Below are 26,088 nucleotides of genomic sequence, written 5' to 3' on the forward strand. Positions count from 1 at the left end.
CAAGTTTGGCTCATTGGAATTTGGGCTCTCTAGTGTTCATTTGTCCTTAAAGGATTTTCTAGTTTACTATTTTACTTTACCACTTCAAACCCTTGAAAAGTAAAAGATCAAGAGCTCTTCAATGCATAGTACTCTTTTCTGCTTTTCATTTACTTGAACTAAGCCCCTTTCATTCAGCTTAATATGCTTAAATGTTGCCTTTCCTGGTTTCTCCTTCACCCCTCATAAAAATGCAAATGCATTTTTCTTTTAAATAATATCGTTCTGGTGTACTAACTGGGAAGTTTTTCTTCACTTCCTGTCGCAGAGATGCAACAGGAAGTTAGAGGAAATGTACCAAATTTCCATTTTATACAGTTGCCCCTGGACCAGTTGTCCTCATCGAAAAAATTCTGCTCACCTTTTGTTTTTGGGAACACTCTAACATTTTGGGTTTCACCTTTTTGTATTTGGTGGAAATGGTCACCTGTACAAATAGAGTAGTAAATATCTCCAACTGAGCCCAAAGCTCAAAGAACAATGCCTGCATCCAATCAGATTGTTCAGGTATTTTGAGAGCCAGCGGGGCTGACTAGCAAGATACTGAAGTTTGGCCCAGTGGGAGATTCCTCCATCCACACAGTTTAGCATAGATGGAGGAATCTGTTGTACTTTTTCCATCTGACCATAGAAAATCTGCAGAAAATCTATGGATGTATGGCCATCCTTAAACAGCAATAAAATGCAGCAGAGCATCTAAACCTTCCCCACTCTATCCAAAATAATAATAAAATAATAATGCCAAGAGATGTACTTTAACCTGAAGCCTAACACCAGACCATTTTAGTTTTGGAGAGAGTGGGGAAGAGCTAACATTTCTCACTTCCTATCCCTGTGGCACCCGTACAACAAACTGATGACATCAGAAAGGTACAAGCAGTAGCAAAAATAAACCCAAATATATGAAATATACCCAAAAGGGATACAGATGGCAAGAAAACCCTGACAGAGGGATCAACCCTTGTCTTTTCTATCCAGGATTAACTAAAGTAGAAAGGTTCGCTTAGAGTTGAGTGCTAAGCAGATTCTGACAATGATGATGGAATGTGAAAGAAAGATTCAGGTTTTGATGATTTAAGAAATGGGTTTTGTGGGGAATGTGAGTTTTAAAGTAGTATTAAACTCTTAAACAATTTTTTAACAATGAATCCAGATTTTTTTTTTTAAATACATTGCCCAGCAAAGTATTTATTTAAATTTTTGCCTGACCACCTATAGTCATCATATTTGCAAACAGTCCCAACTCTCTCAGTTCGGCTTCCCTGAACTTCTTGTCATGTGCAAGATCACCAGGGACAGAGCAGTATTCAGCAGTCATCAATCTAATAGCTTGGGGAAGGAGGAAGGAGGTCTTGGGTCTTGGGGAGCAGTGAGAAGGGCAGTTGTTTACCTTGCTGTGCCTTTTTGTTGTTGTTGACACACAACGTAAAAGTACACACAAGGCTGGCTCCATAGTACGCTGTAAGGAGCCACTCTAAAACAGGATATCAAGGCCAGTGCTCAGGGGACCAGCTGATTCTGCAGGAAACTAAAACTTTTAAACATAAAGTAACAGCATTTATTGTAAGTGATTTAATCAGCATTTGAAATTTCTTTAAAACATTTTGGCTTTAATATCACTTCAACCCTGTAACTCAGCCTCTAAATTTTTTCAGAAAAAAACAAAACTGTACACCGGAGCAGCTCCATTAGGATCATGGGATCCAAACTGTTGGAACATGTGCTCAGTTTGTTTAGATACCTGCATTATAGGCGATGTAAGGTTGTTGCCCATTGTAAGTGTATTTGAATATATGGCTTGAAAATGTCTCAGCATATTTCCATTTGAATAGTTCCTTTTCTGTACTGACATGGTTATGTTGTCTGTTACTTGTAGTATTTTTTATTTTCATGCAGAAAGATCCAACTGTATAACTATCTTCCCTGCAACTGTTGGTACTAGTAGCAAATTATAATAAGGGTAGAATGGAAAACAGCCCAGGGCACCAGACTCCAGCGGGGCCATGAGAATGTTAAAAAAAAACTCTACTTTTTAGGGTTATTCAGGGTTATAATCAATCTTTTTCAGCTCTGCAAGTCTTTAGATATTTTTTTCAGAAGCAGTTTAGCAGTGGCAGCCTTTCTATGCAGTAAAGAATTACATTAAGATAATGATTATGCACAATACTGGTTCATAAGATCCAGTTCAAAAATCGCCTTCCATATCCTTTGTAAATACTTTGTGAAATCCATTACAGACAAGCTCATCGCATTTTATTGTATTTTTTATTAATTCTTTCACCCAATGCTTTTTTTGATATGTACTACATTGGCTAGAGATATTAATTACTTGAACACTTCAGCTCTGGCCTGGTTTGGCTTTGGATGTTGATTTAATGTTGTGTTTCAGTTTGCCTTGTACGCAGAGCACTGAGCAACAAATGCAGCAGAACAGGCTACTAAATCTAGACTGTTATAAATGCAGATGTTAAGCTCTACAGTGCTGCCAATGGGCTGTGTATCTTTGATTACAATTATCAGACAGCATCCTGATAAAAAGTATGGCAATACAGAGATACGTACATATGGGATAGTAATGGCTGATAAAGAATTTAGGGTTATGTATCAAAAGTCAAAACGTTTTTCTTAGTTATAGATAATATTGTGAAGTGTTACAACCTCTATCAGGTTGTATTAGGTTTATGATGAGCAGATGCACCCTTTCTTTTAGTCTTGTTCACCATTATCACTGGAAAAGAGAGTAATGGGATATTCAGTATTTTGCGTTGAAACCAGAACAGTGGAAAACTTCCAATGGGGACACTTGTTCCAATGTGTTTTCTTCTCACTTTCTGCTGTGTCTACAGAACAGGAAGTGAAGGGAAATCTCCCCAATGAGACATAAATTAAAAAACACTGACAGTGGTTTAACCACTCACTATTCTACCCAAAATGAAGAAAAAATATTGCTTTTAGATATACTGTAATGAATTAAAAAAACCTGTTAATTTATTAAAGTGTGTGTTCACTTTTGTGAAGTGAAAGTTCTCTTAGCTTAATTAATAAAACAAAGTTATGTTCACATCAACTAATCATATGCAGGCAATAAAATAGTTTCCCTCTCATATGATTTCAAAGCAAAAATATAGTTACATAGTTTGTGTATGCGTGTGTGTAGGAGTCACTAAGGATTCCCATACCCCCTTCTAGATGTAAGACATGTAGAAGTTTTTTTTAATGTGTCTATATACTCTCTGTAAGGTAAAACTGTCTAAACACAGCTTTACTTTATTTGTTAAAATGAACATTAATTTTGAACAGCCTTTACTCCTATAGTACATCAGCTCCATTGACTGCACTCAGTAATTTATCAGGCCTATGTATTAATAAAGGATATATCAATATTTCCTGCTTCCCTGGAGTGCTCATACAAAAACAATTATCTAAATTATTCTTAACAAATTGTAAATAAATATTATTTAGCTATTCTGTTTGGTTAAGCCCTAACAGGCTTTTAAAGCACTATTGGAAATTATAAAATTTAGCTTGATGCCATTGGAGTGCTAACAATTAAGTGTGGAATATTTTTGACATAGAAGCTGTATTATACTGTTTCCACAATTCCCACATGGAAACGCCACACGTTACAGTCTAATTGAACAATCTCTTTAAAATCTATCAACAAGTATGTAGTGCAAGGGCCTGCTTGATTGGATAAAAATTGCTGTAGGTCCTCATATTACATAGTGTAGGTGGATCTAAAGTGTATTGTTGAGTCAGACTGTAACGTGTATGGCGAGCCTTTGACTATTTACAGGCATAAAGGAGCACAACATATACAAAATAGTATAATTTTATTGTCCCATCTTAGCAGAAAATGAAATGTTGGAAAATCTCTTTAAATAAGGCATATACTTGATGACCAAACATACCAAGAACAGAAATCAGCCCTGTTTTCTTTAAAGAGAAATATCCCAAATTGTTGTTTGTGAAAGACATCCCACGCATTTTCTCTGACATGACAGACCTCCATGGAAATACCAGACTTAGCAGTCCAGGCGTGAACTCTATTGCACTACTTCCAGCAACTTGATCCCCTACTAGTTACTGAGTGTTAAGTACAACCCTAGAACTTCAAGGAGAGAACTTGGCAGATGCTGTTTAACAACTAATAAAGGGATTATCACTATTTTGTTCTATTTTTTAATATATACTATATTAATTGACCAGGTTTGATTGTCTATCTATGTTACATTGTTTTGGTATTGTTGCGCACTCATAAGCTGTGAAAAGACAGGACCTGGAATACCTGACTTATTATCTTTGTTAGATTTTAACTTTTTAATTAACTGGATTGTGGCGATTATTTAAATTAACAGTTCCCTTTTTTACGTACACAGTATTAGACTTGTGCGCCGTCAAAAAATTTGTTCTGTTTCGTTTCGGAATATCCGTTATTTCGTATTTCGTAATTCGTAACTGAACTCAATTCGGATTCGTACGAAATACGAATTTTCGTTAGTGGCGGTTATATTTTCGTAACTTTGCGAACATTCGTTATGATGAAGTTAAAAAGCAAAATACCTTTGTTAATATTGGAGTGGTAGTTGTTTTTTAACGGATTCCGTATTCCGAATTCCGTATTTCGGACTTTAAAAAAAAAAACTACCATCAACTCCAATATAAATGTACTTTGCTTTTTACCTTCAATATAACGAATGTTCGTAACGGAACGAAAATACGTCAACGGAATTTCGTATTTCCTGCCTGTATTTGTGATGCAACTCTCAGCAGCAGAAGAGAACCTCTGATTGGTCAACCAAAATAAAATACAAATTCAGTTAACGGATTACGGATTCCGAATTCCGTATTTCGGACTTAAAAAAAAAAACTACCATCAACTCCAATATAAATGTACTTTGCTTTTTAACTTTATTATAACGAATGTTCGTAACGGAACGAAAATACGTCAACGGAATTTCGTATTTCCTGCCTGTGTGTGTAACTGTGTATTGTAATGCATTAGGAGCAGCGGATCCGTATCTCGGATTAAAAAAAAATCTTGTCATGCTGTTCAACCTCATTTACAGGGGTAATATAAGTTCCTGTTTCAAAGAAATTCGGATCCGAAATTCGTTAACGGAATTTCGTATTTCGGATATAATTCGGAAACTGCCATTTCAGGAAAATTCGTACGAATTTCGATTCGTAACGAAACGAATCGCACATGTCTACACAGTATGTGCCCTTTTCCCTTATTTGTTGTGCAGATGTTAAAGTAAACCCCAAAACAAGAACTAAATATATTACAGCTTACCAGTTCTTAGATGTGATGGCTGCATTCGTTTTCTTTTTTTGTGCTTTTTAAAATATATTTTTACCTAACGATCCTGCTAGTAAAGCACTCCCTGTCCTAGGGTGATTCTTTTTCACTGTACTGTATCTATGGAGCAGCAGTGTTGGTAACCTAGCACAGGTGTTGTTTTAGGACTGCAGAAAATATCTCCAATATTTTTAATGGTATATTTAATAGAGAAGAACAGAACAATAAGGGAAGTTCATTACTATGGTTTACAAACACTTTAATGAAGCAATCAGCCCTAAATTTACTCTAGGCTTACTATATGCTATTGGTGAAGCTTGAAGCAGAAAACCACATCCATAAATTTAGAAAATATGTGCATACTCAAAAATACACCAAAGTATGATGCTGTGAGCACACTTTACTCCCCACATTGCTATACCCTACTATGCTCTTTTTTTCTCTAAAGCCAGTTCTGCCCACTGATGACACCATCCCACACATGCAAACCCAGTTCAGTGATGCCCATTCACCTTTTGACTTGGGTTTACGTTTGAATGGCAGGGAAGTGACAGTATGTCACCTCCGCATTCAGAATTTAGAATTGCAAGTCACATGTGCACGCAGAACACAGCAAAGCTTTTTCTAAGGAAAGAGCCTGGATATGTTATCATTGCGTTAAGATCCCACTGCTATTTTAATGTATACATACTTTGGAGAGCAAAGATCCACTTTAAGTTTACTATTTTATTATTTACCACAGCTATAGATTGTCATTTTGAAGTGATTCCTACGGCTGACTGTGCATTCAAGACCAATCATTTAGAGCACAAGTTCAGCAAAATCGCCATTGCCTCCTGAATACAGCTTTTTGATGCTTAAAAGATCTCAACAGTGCTAGATATCAACCATGGTTTCTATGGTGGAGAGCTGTAAGAAGACCCATATAAAATAACTGAAAAGAATATATGAAAACAGTGTGACTTACCACTAGATTTCCTATTACCATGACTAGCATGAACACAAGAAGGCATAAGGGTTGACCGCTAACTTCCATACAATCCCACATGGTCTCAATCCATTCTCCACACAAAACCCGGAACACAATGAGAAATGAGTGGAAGAAATCACTCATGTGCCATCGAGGTAACTTGCAATCTTCATCAATCTTGCAGACACAGTCCAGGTAGTTCCGTCCAAAAAGTTGCACCCCCACGACAGCAAAAATAAAGACGATGATCGCTAAAACAAGGGTAAGGTTGCCAAGAGCCCCAACAGAATTGCCAATAATTTTGATGAGAGTATTCAATGTTGGCCATGACTTTGCCAATTTGAAAACGCGGAGCTGTAATAGAGATAACAGTTCATTTCAGTTTGTAAAGTTTTAGTGCATATGTGCATAAAACAGGTCATAATTCTCCTGGTTATATTCTGAGATTCTAAATTTTGAGACATATATCTTAGGGTTTATACCCAAATTCTCAAGGACAGTTTTTTCAACCTCAAAGTTTTTTTGCATTATAACACCTTTTTTGTTATTTATTTATCCCAACTTCCAAATCATAGCAATCATTTAAGTTTTAAGGTTATATAAAGTACAGAAACCTACAGAGAAATTTTATCCAAGAAGTAACAATTGCATATATGTTAAAACTGCTGAGCATTTCCTCATATTGTTATTTTGAGGAGCAATCAGGACCAGATTTCAGCCAACATATGTTGTGGCCTAGGGCTTCACACAAGCATACATACATCAGGTTGATGATTGGGTCTGCAGTTAGAGCCAAACTGCTAGCAGAAGAGGATAACAGTTATAGATGTACTGATGCAGAGTGGGCAAGTTGTCTCTCAGCTTGGGTGTGTCTTATGCAACTATCACATCTGTTCCATTTAGTGTGGTACTAAGGCTAGCTAGTCACAGGGTGAGGAGGGGATGACATAAGACAGTTGGCCTTGGGGGGAAGAAAGTCTAAGTGTGGCCCTGGGAGCACTACAAATACTTTCACTGTTAAAGCCAGTTAAGCCATTGTCAAAAATAGACTACCAGAGTCAATTTACATGAAATGTTCCCAACTATAGCCATACCTGGACAAATCCTTCCAAAAAAAGTACAATGGATAATAGGAAATCTACGTATGTTAGTTTATATCGTGACATAGCCAGGACCTAGTACATGACTTTTCCCATGGCCTTCAGAAGCACTACTTTCAAGTCATTTTGTGAGTGTGACCATTGATGTTATACATAGTGAAGCTTTTTTTGTGCTAGATCTGTGAGCTTCTTCCTCTTTCCTGTCATTGCTATCGCAGTGGACTATCCAAGTCTGCTGGTCTAGTCTTATAACCTATCCTTCTCATACTGCTGTCAACCTAAACCCTTATACATCAGACCTCTTGCTCTGTAAAAAAAAAACGGTGTTTCCTAAACCCAATGTTCAACACATATTTTATTGGGGGTTTTTTTTCTGATCATCCTATGCTTATGTTTTTAAGTGAATGGGCCAAATCAGCAACTTATGTGCTTCTTGCAAGGTAAAGAGTTTTTTGAAAACTAAGGAAATGTACTACCATTATGGCAAATTTGAGTCTATGGGGTCTATTCACAAAGCTGCCAAAGAAATGAGCAATGCTTAAGCAATACTTGAATTGGTTTTAGTTGTTTGCAAATACAGGGAGATGTACGTCCTTGACCTAAGTGTTCAAGAAGCACCAAAAATATAAGCTTACCAGTCTGAAGGAACGGAGGACAGACAAGTTTCCCTTGCTGGAGAGACAGAATTCCATTAAGCTCAAAGTCACAATAATGCTGTCAAAGATATTCCATCCCTGCTGGAAATAGTAGTAGGGATCTAAGGCAATCATTTTTAGGACCATTTCAGCAGTGAAAATACCAGTGAAAATCTGTGGAAATACAAGCATGATAACACATTACTGAAATGCTTTTCTAACATGACACAGCAAGCATCTGACTGGTTTCTGGTTTTGCCAAATACACTCTCTCAGTTTTACCAAATTTCTACCCATACTGTAGGCTGGCTTGCATTAGCACTCATATTAGGACCAGAAGTTCTGAACTTTGGAGCATCTGGAAGTCCTTTTTGTTTTGCACCGTTAACAATAAATGCTGAAAGCTTTTTTTGATGTTCCAAAAGTCTGGAAGGACTTAAAAAGGGAATAAAATCTGAAAACACTGCAGGTTAAAATTGGAGGAAAATGTTTTTCTCTTGCAAGTGTTCAGATTTGCATTTTCTAACTCGAAATTAGATAATTATCAGCTCAAATTTGATTGGCTGCAGTTGGAAAGTACATACAGTTTTTCTGGAAATATATTCTTAATACACAAGTCTTTATTTACATAAAAACTCAGCAGCAGCACTTGCAATGTTCTCTGTAGCCCCTTGGATCAATTGTCTTCCAGAATGTTTATGAACCTTTTAAGATGAAAATGTTTGTCTGTTTGCTCAACTGCGTTACGATGGGAACGGAGTGTTGTGCACTAAAAAAAAGTATGGCATGCTGTACTTTTTTCAGTGCGGCAGGATGCGACACGGAACAACCGCCTTGCACCCCGCTGTACCCATAGAGCTCTACCAACAAAAACGTGCCAGGATAAGTGCATCGGCATTGTTTCGTGCAGCGCACCCCAGCCGCTTTCTTTTTAGTACAGTGGCTGTTGTGAACTGGCCCATAAAGCTTACAGTGGAGGTCAAGTTTCCAAAGTTTGTGATAGTTATTAGTTAACCTATAGAAACAGAACATGAATACAATATATATAATACAGTATCTGAAACCCAATTATTCAAATGAAATATATTAAAGGGAACTGATTTACCTGGAAAATGAATCAAATGTATTTCCATTTATTCCTGAGACTTACACAACCCTGCCACACAGCAGACACACCACTTTTTCTGTTAGAATTGTAGACTGTAGAAGGAATGCAGTGGTGTCCCCTCTCCACCCCCAGCCTGTTGAATGGACAGTGAAGGAGCAGCAGCCAAGTGATGAGCTCTCCCAAATCACTCTGTCCTTTCTCTCCCACTATCAGCATGTTCCTTGTTTTATTGATGAATACACTGTTACATTAATGTGTATTTTTTATATCTGCATGCAGCTCTTCTTTAAATCTGTGTTATGTAATTTAGAATATGGATTTAAGACAGAAATAAAATGTATTCTCAACTGTGCACCCTTCATGACTGTACAGTCGAGTGCAGGTTTGATTTGGTCTATGAAACTAAAAGCAGCGTGCCATTCAGAATATTCTTTAGTATTCAGAAAACTTTTTTGACAGCTGTATTTAACTTTTAACCCTAAAACCAGTGCATAGGAGTCTGGGTGACTTTAGCATTGACTTATTAAAATAAGGGCACAAATGGGTTCAAATATTGGTTTGCCTTTCTCATGAGTATTAGCCCGCCTGTTCATCTGCCAGGATATGATGTAATTCCAGGCAACATCACAGATATGGCAGCTCCCAGGGGAAAGTAGAGATGCTTCCAAGGTCTAAATATAGCTGCCGGAGCCATTCTGTTGCCTAAGAGCTACTCCTCACTATGTGAACTTTTGAAATGCTGCCTGGAACAAGTTAAGTGGTGTGTTCTTCTAAGCTTTTTATTCTCCTTCATTTAGACAATGCATTGTCAATAACAAGTCTGCCCTTCGATCGCCCATTTTTTAAATGCAGTTTACTATTACTGTAAACAAGCAAGAGCCTCTGGGAACACAAGGCCCCCAGGGGGCTCGTATCCTAACTTCCCTGGCACTGTGTTAGCATTGTGTACAATAAAATGCCTGCACACAGTCATTTCAGATTTCCCTAATTGTAAACACCTATGAATAAATGAAAATCATTTTGTCTAGACATGTATCTGATTCTGGCAAAAGTTTGATTATTTGTATATATTTTCTATTATGTAAGAGTTTTAATATTTTAAAATCTTGTTGAGCGCTATTAGTATTAATTTTATTGAGGCTAAATACCTCTTCCAGATTGATAGGTCTGTTCTGTAAAAAATTATCCATAGCAGCAGGAATAGTTGGGATATGCCCTTAAATAGTAAAAAATGTGGATCACCAACTGACAGCCTGTCTACCTCCTCTTCAAGAAATTAAATAGCTTTGTTAACCTAAATGTAGAGTCATTTTAAATGTATTGTATGGTTTATTCTTTTTTCTCTATCATATGCAACCATCGCACTTGATACTTGATGGTGTTAATGCTGACATTCTATTTTTGTGCCTCTTGAACTTCAGTGCAAATTATTACTTCCGTCTAAAAAGCTTCTCTTGGCCAGCATTTTGGGCATAGAGTAATTATAGTCAAAAAAGATCATTACACCGTATCATAACCATGCACATAGAAGGCAGCACTGGGCCAGTTGCAGTGAGAGTTTTTCCCAGATACACTTTTATAATGAACAGTAAGCATGAGGTTGTGTGTTGGCATGTACTCTTCTTTGTACACATAAGACTAGCATTGTGATATTGTTTTTGATCCTTTATTAAGAAATGTTTAGATTTTCATAGATCAGCTTTTCCTTAACTACTTTGCATCACATGGGGAACTCCCTCAGGGGAGTTCCTAAAAACTGTGGTTAATCACTTTTAACACAGAATAATAGGAATTCAGACAAATGTTTCTAACCCTTGAACAATATATAATTTACTTATATAAATACCTGTTACTACATATGCTGTCAATCACTAGAAGGGGACGTGATGGAAAACTTCAAGTCCCCTGTGTTGATTGACAGCAGCAGTGGGCGGGTGCAATAGCTAGTTTGCTATTGGCTATTGCAAATTGAAATATTCAATAAGAATGTAGCTATGCATACCTATGGTGTTTTTTTTGTATTCTGACGGCAGAAGAAATTAAAAAAAGACAACAGAGCAGGGAAAGGTTTACTCTGCTCGATCGAGCAGAGAAAAACTTTCCGGGTGGAAGTGTTTCTCTCCCGGCCGGCCTGGAGCTGCTATCTAATAACGGGAGAATCCCGGAGCGTCCGGGAGAGTTGGGGCTGTCTGGAGATCAGCGTCCCTGGGAACCAGGGACGCTGATCTGTCTGTGCAAGTGGCCGGAGATCCGCCCAGCAGTCAGTAGCAGGCTGTCAGCTGGCCAATGGCCGGCCGTTCGGCCAGCTTCGGCTTTCACCTCGGCTCAGTCAGCCGAAGCATATGCCTTTGGCTCGACTGAGTCCCTCGGCCAACTTTGGGAGCTGTATGGGCTATAGTGAATAGCCCGTACAGCAGCCCTTCGGTTATAATGAACCGAAGGGGTCCTGGGGTGGAAGCTAGCCGAAGGATCAGCCGAAGCTACGGCTAAATCCTTCGGCAGCTTTGTGAATAGACCCCTATATGTGTGAACTGCTCCATGCACTTATGTTAAAGCACAAAATTTGCACAATGCACCATTTAGATCATGAAAAATGTAGGGTTTTAGGGTTTAATGTGAGCACTTTTTTAGTTATGTTTAAACAGGAGATGGAATTCTCCAAAAGAAAAGTATTAGAAAAGAAATAATCAAAAAGAGAAGTAAAATTAGATAATGTGAGGCAACTGTGGCTACATAGATAGGAAGAAAAAGGTTTGAGACAATTATTGCCCAGTGTGTAAGTTGTACTCTTCGATCTGTACAAATAGTTTGTGACATAAATCACGTAACTGGGAATATTCACCTCCAGCAGGATTCACCATGTTGGGTTGTCAAAAAGGGAAACTTGCAATATAGGATATATGTTTTAATAGGTTTCTAATAAAAAAATTATTTTAATGCCAATAGGGTTGAGCACGCATTATTTTTGCTTTTAAACAATAAAAAACTTCTGGCATTCCCAACTTAATAAAAAGCATTTTAACTTACATCTGTGTTACTGTTATAGAGATTTCCCCTCACTTCCTGTCCTGGGAACAACCTTTTACCCAACAGGAATTAAAAGTATCTCTCTAACAGTGCCTCCTACACCATTAAAACATGACAGGAGTTCTTATCCATCCCCACGCTATCCAAAACTAAAACTAAAAAGTTTTCGTTATAGACACACTTGTTATAAAAAAAACATGACTTAGCCTTGCACATCTTTGAATTATTAAAGCGAGAACAGCATCACATTCATCACATATTCAATAGCTCTGTGAACATTTACTGATCTTTTAGTTAGTCAACTCAAAGCTGATTTACTAAAGAAGTTTGCAATCCTCACTCAATAAATTGTGTGAATAATAACTTCAATTATCCCAAAGAAAAGCAAATTCTTGTTCACTTTGAACACCCAATCATGTGCAGATGAATTAGGTAAACAGGAATTTGCTGTTCACGTGATTGGATAAGTGAAATGAAATTTCACACCTTCTGAACTCTTTTATTTAATCAGTCTAACTGTAGGCAAGCCCTAATAGAGCATTTTAAATGAAGCAAAGATGATACCACTTCTATTAATTTTTCACAAAGTCAAATCATTTTTATTATTACACATTACTTACATAGTTTCCAGTTGCCAGCATTCTTTCAAATTCGTCTGTCATCTTATAATGTTCCAAGGCCATGAATAAAGTGTTTAATACGATACAAATAGTAATAGTCAGGTCAGCAAAGGGGTCCATGACTACAAACTTCACCCCTTTCTTGATATTTAACCATGTAGTACAACAGTCCCATATGAGGAACCTCTGAGCAAAGTGAGTCCAACATGGAGGACATTTTTGATGAGATTCTTCCAGTTCTGAAACAAGAATAAAAAATACCACTTAAAGTTTAATTTGTTTTTTTATATTGACCTTTACTGATGAGAAGGCCAATCCTAAGGCAGGTGTGATTTTTAGAGATCTGCTTTAATACATTTTAAGTAGCATCTGGGGTCAAGTAAGAGGAATCAAATGTACATCAACTGCAGAGTTATCGGGGCAATATGATAGCCTTGTTGTCTGTCAGACTGTTTATACTACAAATTAGTAAGTCTGACTGCACATCAATAAAACTTGTCAAAAATCAATGTCACTTGTTGGCAGGGCTACAAATAGTGCCATTTAGGTAGAGAGTGTAACAGTAATTTAATTCTGAACATTCAAACCCCAACTTGGCACTATTTATTTTATTGTACTGGAGTGATTTAAGTGGCGGTTAACATGTTGTTGAAGAACTAAGATTCTCAGCATGTTTTGCACGCCAAGGTCATTCATTAAGAAACTTTTTTATTTTTAGAAAAAATACATAACAAGCATGTGGCAAGAATATATAAATCTTCTGTACAATCACCAGACAAATTAAGAACATTCACCTCTTCAGGGACCTCGTGCTTTTGGTGACACTGGGGAAATAGTTATGAACAAATCTGTGTTATTTTACTGTTTCCTCCTTTGTCCACAGTACCAGTTGGTCATATTGTGGACAAGAGCAGATCAGTAGATCTGAGCTGGGGGCTCTTGAATTGCACACATGGTAGAAACATATTAGTACTGTTCAGTACAGACATCTGGGTTTTTGGGGCCACTAGTAATTTGGCATATTTCATGTCAGTGGTAATTTTTTATACCATTGATGTACTACAAAATAGATCTGTTCTGTACGATGCATACATGGTTGATAAATTACCAAAGCTATCTTCAAATTTTCAAAATCCAGAAACATGCTGCTCTGATAAACAACTAAAAACAAAATTTGAATTGAAAAAAAAAATTGCATGTTTCAACCTTTATATAGGCTTGTTTAAACCCATATGTTCTAAAGGAAGCTGAGAGCATTGCTTTAACTGAGGGTCAACACTGTCAGACAGGCCTGCTTTTGCTTCAACCTGACTATATACATTGTACTTTACCTAGATAACAATTTTTTTTCTGCACATGAGGGGAATGCAGTTGATCACATGGTTTAAAATTTGTGTATCTGGCTTGTCATAATATTGCAGAAATTGTAATATTTCTGCAATATTATGTACTGTATGTATGGTTATTGCCTAAAGCACCTACAGTATATATCAATGTCACTGATCTCAGTATCCAATCTAAAAAAAATGATTTGACATATGCCACTAGATTTCCACATTATGATTAAATCTGTTGAACTGTTATCTACTATAATATTTTTTGCCACAATCCCTTGTAATAATGTACCTGGAACAGCACCATCACCAGCCAATATGGCAGATTGGGCTAGAGGCGCTCATCCCTTTATAGCTTGAAGTATGATCTCTGCGCAGGAATCATGAGCTGTGCGTAATTCGACACTTAATAATTTTATGGTTGTTTTCCTTTAAATAACAAACAGGACCTTTTCAATTGACAACAAACGGTAATTCTCAACAATCTGCTCTAATCCAGGAAATAGAAAAAACCTTGAAAAAACATAGGGAACGTTCCATCAAAAATAAATTTTCTCCAAATAGCTTGTATTTCGTAGAGATATATGGGTTTTTTTTTCTAATTTATCACTCATCAGACTGAACAGTCCTTGTTTGAAAACAGCCTAGAAAGATATCTGGCATTTTGGTTTATAAAGTCTTTACAAATGCAGAGACCTGTCGGGTTTTAACCAGCACAAGATAAAATAGCAGTGCCAATCATCACTGGAATACACTTAAGTCTTCATCACGTAAACTGCCCAATTATCAGTGAGTCACCCACTGCCTTTGCAGAGTAAAGACCGAACATTCTGAAGATTGCATTTCAAGAAAATGCATTTAGATTAACCCTTAAAAAGCAGGTCTGACCAACCGAGAGAAATCCCCTTTGAATGAAATGTATTTTATCTTCTGTGCTTTTTAAATGCAAATATTCTATTATCCTTTTTAGAAACATAAAATATTTAACTGAGATATGTTGATCAGTGTAGCCTGTACAAAGCCACTATTTTGCTACATATCAGGGTTAAGTCCCCCACCAGCATCTTATGTCTTCCAGGCACAAAATCTCTTCACCTCAGGTCAAGGTCAAGCCAACAGCCATGTCTGCCACAAGGGGCTCTCACTTCCCATTTTGGATTTTTAAAAGTTTACACTACAAAGAAAATGCCAACCAAGTATGAAAAGAACATATCAGTCAAAAGTCACAAAATCGATATGTATTACAATTAACTTATAGCATACGTAAACTCTAGCTGCATGACTTTTGGGGGTCTATTCACTAAGCTGCAGTAGGCAGCCAAGTTAAAGACCGACCTGAAGGGAAGTGAGCCGGACGCTGTTCAGCTATTCACTTCAGGCTGGTACGGCTGATCTCAGCCGTACATCGGGTGGCTTTGCGTGGCTTCGGGTCGGCCGAACATGCAGAGCATCTGCATCGGCTAAGCCGAACCTCCGGCAGGCTACTCGCTGCTGTTCGGTCTATTCTTATAGATACCAAACAGCAGTGAGTGAATAGCCGAATGCTGCTCACTGTTCTGCTCAGTCCCTTAGAGGGACCGAGCAGAACAGAAAAATTGTTTAAAAAGTCCAAATAAATAAATAGAAAACCATTGTGCGGAGCTAGCAATGACAGCAATAGTTTTCTATTGGCCGGCGGCTCTGCTGCCGTCAAAAAAAAAGAAAATAAAAAAACTCTCCCGGGCGCTCTGGGAGTCTCTCTCCCGGCCGCCCAAGAGAGAAACGCTGATTTTTCTTTTTTTCTTCTTTATTCTGACATGGAACTGTGTCAGAATAGAAAAAAATATATATTTTTGCCGTTGGAATACACTGCTAGATTCCTATTGGCTATTTCAATTTGCAATAGCCAATAGTAAAGTAGCATTGCACCCGCCCTCTGCTGCAGTTCTCCATCAGGTCCATCAGCAGAGGGCAGGTGCAATGCTAGTTTACTATTGGCTATGGCAAATTGAAATAGCCAATAGGAATCTAGAAATGCATTCTAATGGGCAAACATTTTCTTCATTTTTTTTCTATTCTGACACAGCTCCGTGTCAGAATAAAGAAAAAGAAAGAAAGATCAGTGTTTCTCTCCTGGGCGGCCTGGGAGAGTTTGCTGTCTGGAAATCAGTGTCCCTGACTCAGCCGAGCCGAGGCATATGCCTTCGGCTCGACTGAGCCGCTCGGCTAAGTTCGGGAGCTGTACGGGCTATTGTGAATAGCCCGTACAGCAGCCCTTCAGTTCTACTGAACTGAAGGGGTCCTGGGGCCGAAGCTAGCCGAAGGCCCCTTTCACACTATCCGATCAGGAGGGGATCTGTGCATGAATCCCCTCCTGATCGGAGCGTTAAGGATTGGATGTCACCACTGTGACATCCGTATCTGTCCAGTTTTCTTCTCCATCTTGGGATGGAGGAAAAAACTAAAATGACCGGACCCCATGTCGGTCTACAAGGAATCAGATGTAAAGGGACATGTGTCTCTTTACATCAGATTACCCCTGATCTGGCACCACTAGGTCTAGTTAAACAGAACAGTGTTCCATTTGTTTTTCCAGAGCTGGCTGGAGCCGAGGGCAACCGGATGTAAACGGAACATGTTCTTTTAGATCTAGTTGCCCACAGACTTATAATGGGTATCCAATCAGATGCGCCTGAAAAACTGACAAGTGGATCTGAAGCGGGCCTTAGCAATTAAATCACAGTTGGTGCATCTGCAAATGTGCAACATTTTGTATGTCTATCATTCAAAATAATAGATTTATCATAATGTTGAAGTTCAATGTATTAAATGTGTTGCAATCCCTTGTGTCTGCTGTTTTGTCATGTGAGAAAGTGTGGCTGAATTGCCTCAGATTTGTCCACAGAATTGTCTCAGATTGAGTTTTCCCCTAATCAGCCCTCTGTGCCTGTTTAAGAAGTGGCCTGCATCACTGTTTAATTTAGAGTCAGGTCAGTGTCTTCATTGGGCCGAAAACTTATTTTAAATTAACAAATTAACAAAACCAATTTATGAAAGCAGGCTGGCCACCCTTCACATGATAACCGATTGGTTACATAATCATGAGAAGACCACCCCCCAAGGGATGATACAGTATATGCATCAGTTACTTGCTTGTAAATTATACAAATTGTATGCATGTCATTGTTCTTATCCATCCACTTCTTGTACCATCACATTATATCATTATACTGTATGTGCATATCTTCATTGTATATGTTGTCAAATGTCTAAAAAATTCCTTTACATGCTGAATATAATTTCTGGAAAAAAAGAGCCAGATTTGAGGCCTGAGCAAGGACCTTCATGGCAGTGAAAGCTGATGTTGAGAATGAGTTTTGAAACTCCATTAACTTTTTAAAGTGCATGTAAAGTCAATTATTTTATGTTTTTGATAAAGTGAAGAAAAGTTAAAACCTGTTTGAGGCTTTTATTTAGTCTGTATATTTGGCACTGGAATTGATGGGAAACTTCTTAACTATCAGCTACTATATGCAAAATGAAAAACATTTTGGATTTAAATAAAGCTTATATGAGAATTAAAATGATGAGGTTTACAGATTCTTTAAATTAAACGTTTTGTCTTTATACATTATCTCCAGAATTGTTTAAATCTATTTTACATATTTCTCCATTGTTTGCATTTCATGACTTAATTATTGTACTGTTTATGCCTCTGAAGATGCTTTCACTGTGTATTTCTGATTAGGGTGGGATTAAGAGAACAAGCAAGGCTGTTTAGTTTGGAATACAATTGTCTAATCAGTACTTGGATATGATTTGTTTAATTTTATATTTAATATTGGTCAATAAAATCTTTGTGGTTTAACATTTGACTGGTACTTTCACAAAGCACTACTACGAATACAGTCTTAGCATTTTCCAATACATGGTACATAGGGTGGGTTCATGATCCACAATGGTATTTTATCAGCCCTGGATATTTTATGTGTACACTACATAGAATGCAACAGAATCAGTTAACATAATTGTGATAGGTAATACATAATCACGCACTACACTGGGGGAAACATGAACAATTTAAAGCCCTAACAAACTAAAATGATGGGGTCTATTCACTAAGCTGCCGAAGGATCTAGCCGTAGCTTCGGCTGATTCTTCGGCTAGCTTCGGCCCCAGGAACCCTTCGGTTCAGTAGAAAGCCGAACAGCAGCGAGTAGCCTGCGGGTGGTTCGGCTTAGCCGATCCAGATGTTGGATCAGCTGAGTGGAACTCCTTCTGCACTTCGGGTCAGCTGAACTTGAGCATGTTTGGCCGACCCGAAGCCACACGAAGCAAGCCTGAAGTGAATAGCCGTACAGCGTTCGGCTCACTTCACTTCGGGTCGTTTATTCACTCGGCTGCCTACAGCAGCTTAGTGAATAGACCCCTATGACTTCGCAATATCAAATTGTATTGCTAAACATGTTTTTTTTGGTGTAAAATGTATTGTTTGACTAAAACGTACTTTCATCTTTGTTTTTGTCTACTTCCGTTGTTGTTGTATTTTTTATTCAAAGCAATTTGGATATTTGGCTCATGATGGTTTAAAAAAATTGGATAATTCCACCAATCCATTCATAACTAAAGTTAGTCTTTAGTGCAATGACTCTTTAATAGGGCAGTGCAAAGAGAAACAATTACACACAAAGTATAATACCAGCCAAATTCTTTTCATGTTCCAATAAGATTTCATAGGCTTGTTACATTTGTGGGGGGAAAGTGTTTAATCAGGGGAGTGTGTTTAACAGGCTGCCATTCACAATAATTTTCCAATTTAGCTGCGTGCTCATTAAGTGACCCAAAACATTCCTAAAAGTATACAGAAGTGACACATATTTTATACTGGTTTTTTCTTGGAAATGAAGGCAAAATAACATTTCTAGTACAAATTTTAGTTATTTACAAATGCAGTTAAGCTTTTTTTTTAATCTTAAATATGTGTTTCTTTGCTTTCTTGTCACTGCCTCTGGAGTCTTAAAATGTCAAAAAGCCAGATACTGTATTTGGATGCAGGAGAGATATTGCTGACATTACACATCTTATGACCAGATGGCCAGGAGCTCTGCATGAAATGGGCTGTTCCACCAGTTTGGCATTCTCTGAATGCTGAACTGTGTCACCAGCCTGGAAAAGGTTAAGCCCTTTTAGACTAGAAATATAACAGAGTTAATTCTTAAACATTTCAATTACCATATCTTTCTAATAAGTAAAAATTAAGTCCATCCTGCTCCTTTGATTACTTTTTGTCACTACGATCACAACTGATCATTGGTTGACCCCATGAACTATTTAAAAAAATAAACTGTTCTTAAAGCAAATTTTTGTAAACATAATTCTACTGGCGTACTGCCAGTTTTAAACAACAAAAAGTTGAGAATATTCACTCAAAAAATTGTGTGAATACTCACTTCAATTATCCACTCATGTGAAAAGCATCTGCACATAATTAGCTATTCAAAGTGAACAGGAGCTTCCTTTTCAAATAAACATTGGAGAGAGCTGACATTTCCTGTGGTGAATGCTTTTGAAATTCTGCTATTCACTTTTATAGCAAATTGGGATTACTTATGTTTTTCTTAGTATCAGGTAGGCCCATTGAAAACAAATGGACCCATTCTCTAGAAACATTTAACATTCGTCCTTGGAAGCCTAATCGTATTTTTCCATTCAACTAACGTTTGAGAAATTTATGCAGGATACAGTTACAAATTGTATACAGTATTCCTAGGAAACAAAACTAAAGGACAACACTGTAGCACATGAAAATAAACGGAAAAGAAACATACAAAGCACAACGATAAAGAAACAAAAGATGATGTCACCATTTAACAATGCTTAGCAAATGGCAACACTTCTCATTCTTTTCCTTTCATGTGTGTAAAAATATTGTAATATGTTTCTTTCACTACACTAGGTAGCAATGTTCTTTATTTGCATAATAAAAAAGCATTATGCTGATCATGGCAATTTAAATGTTGTGAACAAGATTGACAAATTAACCATATAAGTTCACTCTTTTCAAAATGAGAAATTAAGCCTTAAGTTGGTCATAAACCTATAGATTTTCGATCTGAAATTTTTGTTGCTGCCAAGAACCCTTGTTCGATTCTACCTCAAATAGCCCATCATGCACAGACCAATGTCGACTTCGATAATCGTTCATTAGCAATACTAACTCACCGAATTTCGCCGATCGACAGAACAGGTTTTTGTGTGCGCATTACGTAAGAAAACACCACTAATCCATCGATTTTTATTTGATTCGACAAAAGTTTTCCAGCCTCACCCTTTGAGAAAATTCGGCCAGGAGTACAGTAAAAAAGTCCTTGGGTTCCCATTAACTGATGGATTATCGTACGAAAGACCATTCGTGGATGATTTCCGAACGATAATCGATAAGTGTATGGGCACCTTTAGGATGCATACAAGGTATACAGCCTACAAGCCAAAGGCTTTAGTTTTTTATTGCTGCAGTTCACTGGGCCACCCCATTCAGTAATATGGTTATCTGAAAACCCCTTTTGCTTCTGTGTGTTATTCCCAAACACTCCACCCTTGATTTCTATTGTGTAGAAAAAATCCTGAAGAATGAAAGTGCAAATACTAGGACATTTGTCACAACCTTAATATTCAAATCTGATAATACAGTACATAAAAAATGTGAAGTTGTGCAGCACCTACTTAAACAAGCAGCCATTCCTATACCATTTTTATTAATTTTTTGCTTTGGGAGGGGATGGCTAAAACCACTGTATTTTTTTCTTTTGCATGTCCCATTGGGCAAATTTACCTTCACTGTCCTGTAGACACAATAGGAAGTAATAATAAATCTCCCAAAGTAAACAGAATCTCCTGTCAGTCAATTGTCATTGGAGCAAATGTTCTTATTGGATGATCTCCCCTCCATTCTTGTTCTGGTGACAATTTAAAGGGGTCTATTCACAAAGCTGCCGAATGCAGCCGAGTGAATGACCGATCAGAAGTGAAGTGAGCCGAACACTGTTCGGCTATTCACTTCAGGCTGGTAACTTGTGCAGCTTAAGTGCACCACAATAATATTATATTTTAATAAGTGAGAAAATGCTTGTGTTATAGCAAAATACCCCTTACCTTGATTGTAGTAGCATCGTTCCTTTTTTCTAAAGGCGCAGCACATCACAGATAAAACCCTCAAAACCTGTAGTAAATGGCCGTCTTCAACCCAGCTCCAAGCTCCGTTTCTCTTAGGGGGCGTTAACATTTGATCCAGCCCGCCCACGGCTTTTTTTTCAACTCATCTCATTGCTGTGGCCGCGCTTCCTCTCATCGTGCACAGCTGTGAAATGCCAGCTCGTGCACGCTGGCATGTGTGATCGGGAGGCGGAGTCTGAAGTGAGAAGGCTGCTGCAAGAGATGGTATGAAAAAAACGGACTCAGCCTCCCTGCTAATTCAGTGCTCTTTCCCCTCTCTCATCAGCGATCCCCAGTAATTAGGGTGTCAGCATAACATAGGGGCAGAGAGAGAGGGGATAAAGAGCCATCCCTCTCTCTTCATCATTTACGAGAAATCGGCAAGTCCATATATGGTGAATGATGTCACTGGGTATCCCTGCAGACTGGCAAGCATCCGATCAGCAGGGATCCCCAGTGACATCATTCATCATATATGCATTGGCCATACGTGGTAAATGATGAAGAGAGAGAGAAGGCTCCTTCCCCTCTCTCTCTCTCCCCTGAGTGACGCTGACATCCTCAATTTACTGGGGATCGCTGATGAGAGAGGGGAAGGAGCCCTCTCTCTCTCTTCAGCATTTACTACAAATGGGCAAGTCCATATATGGTGAATTATGTCAATGGGAATCCCTGCAGACTGGCAAGCATCCGATCAGCAGGGATCTCCAGTGACATCATTTACCATATATGGACTTTCCCATTTGTAGTAAATGCTGAAGAGAGAGAGAGAGAGAGGGCTCCTTCCCCTCTGTCATCAGCGATCCATGGTCATTTCAGTATGAAAATGACTTCTGTCAGCGCTTCTGTTTCCCAGCCTCCTATGCTATCCGACGGCGTTTCAGGGTCTCGGCCGGCTCTTCTGCCAGACCGCACTTACGGATCCCGGCTTCCTCCACCACCTGAACGTAGCTGTGGGGATCTGGACCCGCTCCTCCTGCTGCTGCTCGATAAGGCCGCCAAGGCTGCTGTCACACATGGCAGGGAGAGAGAGGGGAAGGAGCCCTCTCTCTCTCTTCAGCATTTACCACGTATGGCCAATGCATATATGATGAATGATGTCACTGGGGATCCCTGCTGATCGGATGCTTGCCAGTCTGCAGGGATACCCAGTGACATCATTCACCATATATGGACTGACTGTGCTGTACACTACACGTGTCGTGAAGTAGGCGGGACAGATGAGGAGGAGGGAGGGGATCAAGAGCTACACAGCAGCTGTCTTGAAGGCTGGCACACGGGGACGTGCAGATAAGAAGAGAGCTGCTGCGCATGTCCATATATTCGTGGACGCGCAGCAGCTCTCAAGAATCACTGTCAGTCACAGTGAGGAAGATCAGTGGGGAGGATCCCGTCAGACACGTCGGGATGTCTCCTCATTGCGGCGCTTAGCCCCAGCCCACCACCTTAAATTAGGTTTTACAGCCTTATTGTGCATTTTGGCTAATTAGAGTAAATTACATAATTTACTTATTTAGCCTAAGGAATGCATTAATAAAGAAAAGATAGAACCCCATAGTTCTCCTTTAACTGCTTTCACTGCCCAAAGTGGTGCCCAAAGCCCAAAGAAGAGAGGGGAGATTAATTACATATTAATCAAATCTGATACATTACAGATTTGATCCAGACTGCCTGAATCACAGACAAATGTATATGCATGACTCGTCTTCAATCTGAACCAATTATTTAAAGTTCCTTTGATAGCACTTTTTCTTAAATATGATAATTGAAACAATAAAAATGCAACAACCTTAATTACTAAAGAACTACCATCCTACCATACCAACCATTGCTTCAATATTTCTCCCAGTGAAGCTAGGTTATTACTTTATGCAAGAGCAGGGATTACTGGAATACCAAGTAACCAAAGCATCATAGTGCAAGGACTGCTAGAAAGGGGTGTCCCTAGCTTTTTCACCTCCTGTGGTGGCTGCATCATCTCCCTGCCCAGCTCTGGTTCCGGCTCTGGCCAGCTTCCTGCCCAGCTCCTGGCAACGTTACTGGTTGCCAGGAGTTCCATGGGATGCCCTTACACACCTCCCCACCTGGCTCTTAGCAACCTAGGACACTGTGGCCAGAAAGGGGGCGGCAGGCACACTACAAACATTGCGCAGCAGAGTGGCCATGCCGCCTGCCAGACAACCCCCCCACTTGACCCAAAGAGATGTCACCTGATGCAACAGCTTCAGGCTGTCTAATTATAGGGACAGCCCAGTCACTAGACCACCTCTAAAGGTGACCAAAAAACTTTAGCCTGACCCCGCTGATACTCTACCATACTATATTATTTATGCTAAATTCCCTGGTTGATTCTATTCAACCTACTCTTCTTTAATTTACCAAGCATAACATTTGTTTTACAATAATGCTATATTATGACAAATAGCAAAAACATGGCTAAAATAAATAAATCTGTGCTACACTATCAAGAAAATATCATTACAAAATTAAAAGGGTATTTACCTTCCATGGCATTGGTTAGGACACTGACAGCACTCACTGCTCGCGGCCTCTGAAATGGCTGATCTGGGTATTCAACTGAGAGTCGGTGAGGCATCAGTAGTTGCATCTTACTTATTTCAAGGTCTGACGGAGACATCTATTAAACAAAATAGTATATTAAACATATTCTGAAAACTTCAACCAAATATTAATATTTATTAGATATTTGCACCTTTTTTTCTACTGTTAGTTCTGATCAGTTTTAGCATATCACATATCCAGTGATAGAAAAAATACACTAAGCAACATTTTTATTCAAAATGATCACATCTCCCACTACATATTTTAACTTTTGACCTCAGGTATAGCTGCCAAATGACTCCTTATTTATGTGGCAGATTTTGTCTCTGGAAATGTTTGTCTATGGAAATATTTACGGTTTTAGTTTTGATGACCTCCTTGTTTTGCAAATTACAATTACGTTTGTTCTCACCATTTACAGGCCACTCTTTCCAGCAAGCATCTCACAGAACAGGTTGATACAGGTCTACCTTTATCTGGCTATAGACTAAATTCTTCAAGGGAAATTCTAGGTAGGTATAATCCACTAGTGTTCATTTGGCCTGCCCTGGGGCCCTCCCATCTAGAGGTGCCTAGAATAGCTCTTGGGAACCTTTACAGGAGGAATCTTTAAAAAAGAACTCCAGGAAAAAAACATTTTAACCCTTGCAATGGGGCTACCCCTGCACTGCAAGAGTTAACTGCTCGTGTTAGACTAGAGAGGAAAATAAAAAGGTTATACTCACCTGAGCCGGCTTGTTCTTAGACCAGTCCTTCCACCCTCTCTCTCCCTCCACTGCAACAGCCTAAGGTCCCTGAATTATCACGTTCTATACACAGTGTATAGGATGTGAGGACACTAAGGGACATTCCTTCAATGCAGCAGAGGAGGAGACAGGCAGGAGGGAGTGCTGACACAGCTGGCTGGCTCAGAGTATTGGATGAGTATAACTTTTTTATTTTCCTCCCTAGACCAACACAAACAGTTAACCCTTGCAGAGCGGGGGTTAATAATAATTTTTTATGGAGCTCTTCTAAAAAGTAAGGCTATTTGATAAATGAGTGCCAACATTTTTTTAAATTTAGTTTTGGATAGAGTGTGGAAAGGTTTGAAAACCTATCAAGTTTAAGTTGCTGAGGAGGTTTTTCTCATTTACTGTTGTAATACAAAAAGGTTCCTCCGCCAGTAGCAGCCAACAACTGATGAAAGGGGTGAGCCCCAGGAAATGCATCAACCACCTCTACCACAGCTGATGCCAGTGTCCATCAACCCGGACTGAGGACTGTGGATGTTCGTCTGGACTTTATAGAGATCACTTTCTAATAGCGGATCAATGCTAACGCTTTTTATACCGCTACATTTGTGAGAAGCCCTTTTGTTTTTAAAAAACTTTTAATAAATTAACCATTACTGCACATGATGGGCGCTCTGTCTCTTTTGTTTAATTTACTGTTGTGCCTATGGGACAGACGATAAAAGCAAATATCCCTAATTAAACAAAGATGGAGAAAACAATTATGTGGTTTTTACTAAAGATGCACCGATATAAACATATCAGCTGAAATTGGCACTTTTGGCTAAGTGCTGAAAGTGCAATTTTTCTGCTGATACAGTGGCGCATCTCTGCTTTCTTTCTTCCCCGCTGGGCGCTACTCTGTGTCCCAGGGGCAGCCGAGCGCTGCGGGAGGAGGGCACTGTGAGCGGCCGGCGTCTTTCCTCCCACATCGCTCAGCCTCCTATCACATATCGTCAGAGTGGTGTGGGCAGAGAAAGCCAGTGCTGTCATAGGAGGCTGAACTCTCCTCACTGCACCGCCCAGCCTCATGTGTCAGCTGTCAGGAAGGAGAGCGAGGTACAAGCAGTCAGTGATCAGTGTACGCTGATTGTTTGAACAATTATGAATGAATGGGAACCTCCTGTTCATTCATGATTGGGGTTATAGTAAACACACTCTGTCCTCATGTTATGAATGAACAGAAACAGTCAGTATAGAGGATTTCTGTTCATTTATAACAGGGGCTGCAGGTAAAGAGATTGAGGATTCTGTGTACTCAATCTCTTTTTCTATTTTAAAAAGTAAATATCAGGGTTAGACCCTCAATATTTCCCCAGAGCCCCTAAAAGTAAAGTAAAAAATAAAAATATTTAATAAAGGTTGAATAAATAAATAGAAACAAATATTAAAAAATTAAAAAGTTTATAAAAAATAAATAAAAATAA

General features: G+C 38.7%; 1 protein-coding gene across 1 annotated transcript in view; it reads right to left on the minus strand.

The window, feature by feature from the left end:
- Positions 1 to 26,088, minus strand: part of LOC108784628 (sodium channel protein type 4 subunit alpha-like) — a 338,732-nt gene that overhangs the window by 116,035 nt on the left and 196,609 nt on the right. The window contains exons 14-17 of the mRNA XM_018553495.1: positions 23,829 to 23,934; positions 12,802 to 13,040; positions 8,047 to 8,220; positions 6,309 to 6,665 (exon numbers count right to left, since the gene is read on the minus strand). Coding sequence (XP_018408997.1) covers positions 6,309 to 6,665; positions 8,047 to 8,220; positions 12,802 to 13,040; positions 23,829 to 23,934 — 876 coding nt within the window. The remainder of the gene's footprint in view (positions 1 to 6,308; positions 6,666 to 8,046; positions 8,221 to 12,801; positions 13,041 to 23,828; positions 23,935 to 26,088) is intronic.

The sequence above is a fragment of the Nanorana parkeri genome, unplaced genomic scaffold (genome assembly GCF_000935625.1).
Source record: "Nanorana parkeri isolate BGI_ZX_2015 unplaced genomic scaffold, ASM93562v1 scaffold121, whole genome shotgun sequence".
In the NCBI taxonomy this organism is placed as follows: Eukaryota; Metazoa; Chordata; class Amphibia; order Anura; family Dicroglossidae; genus Nanorana; species Nanorana parkeri.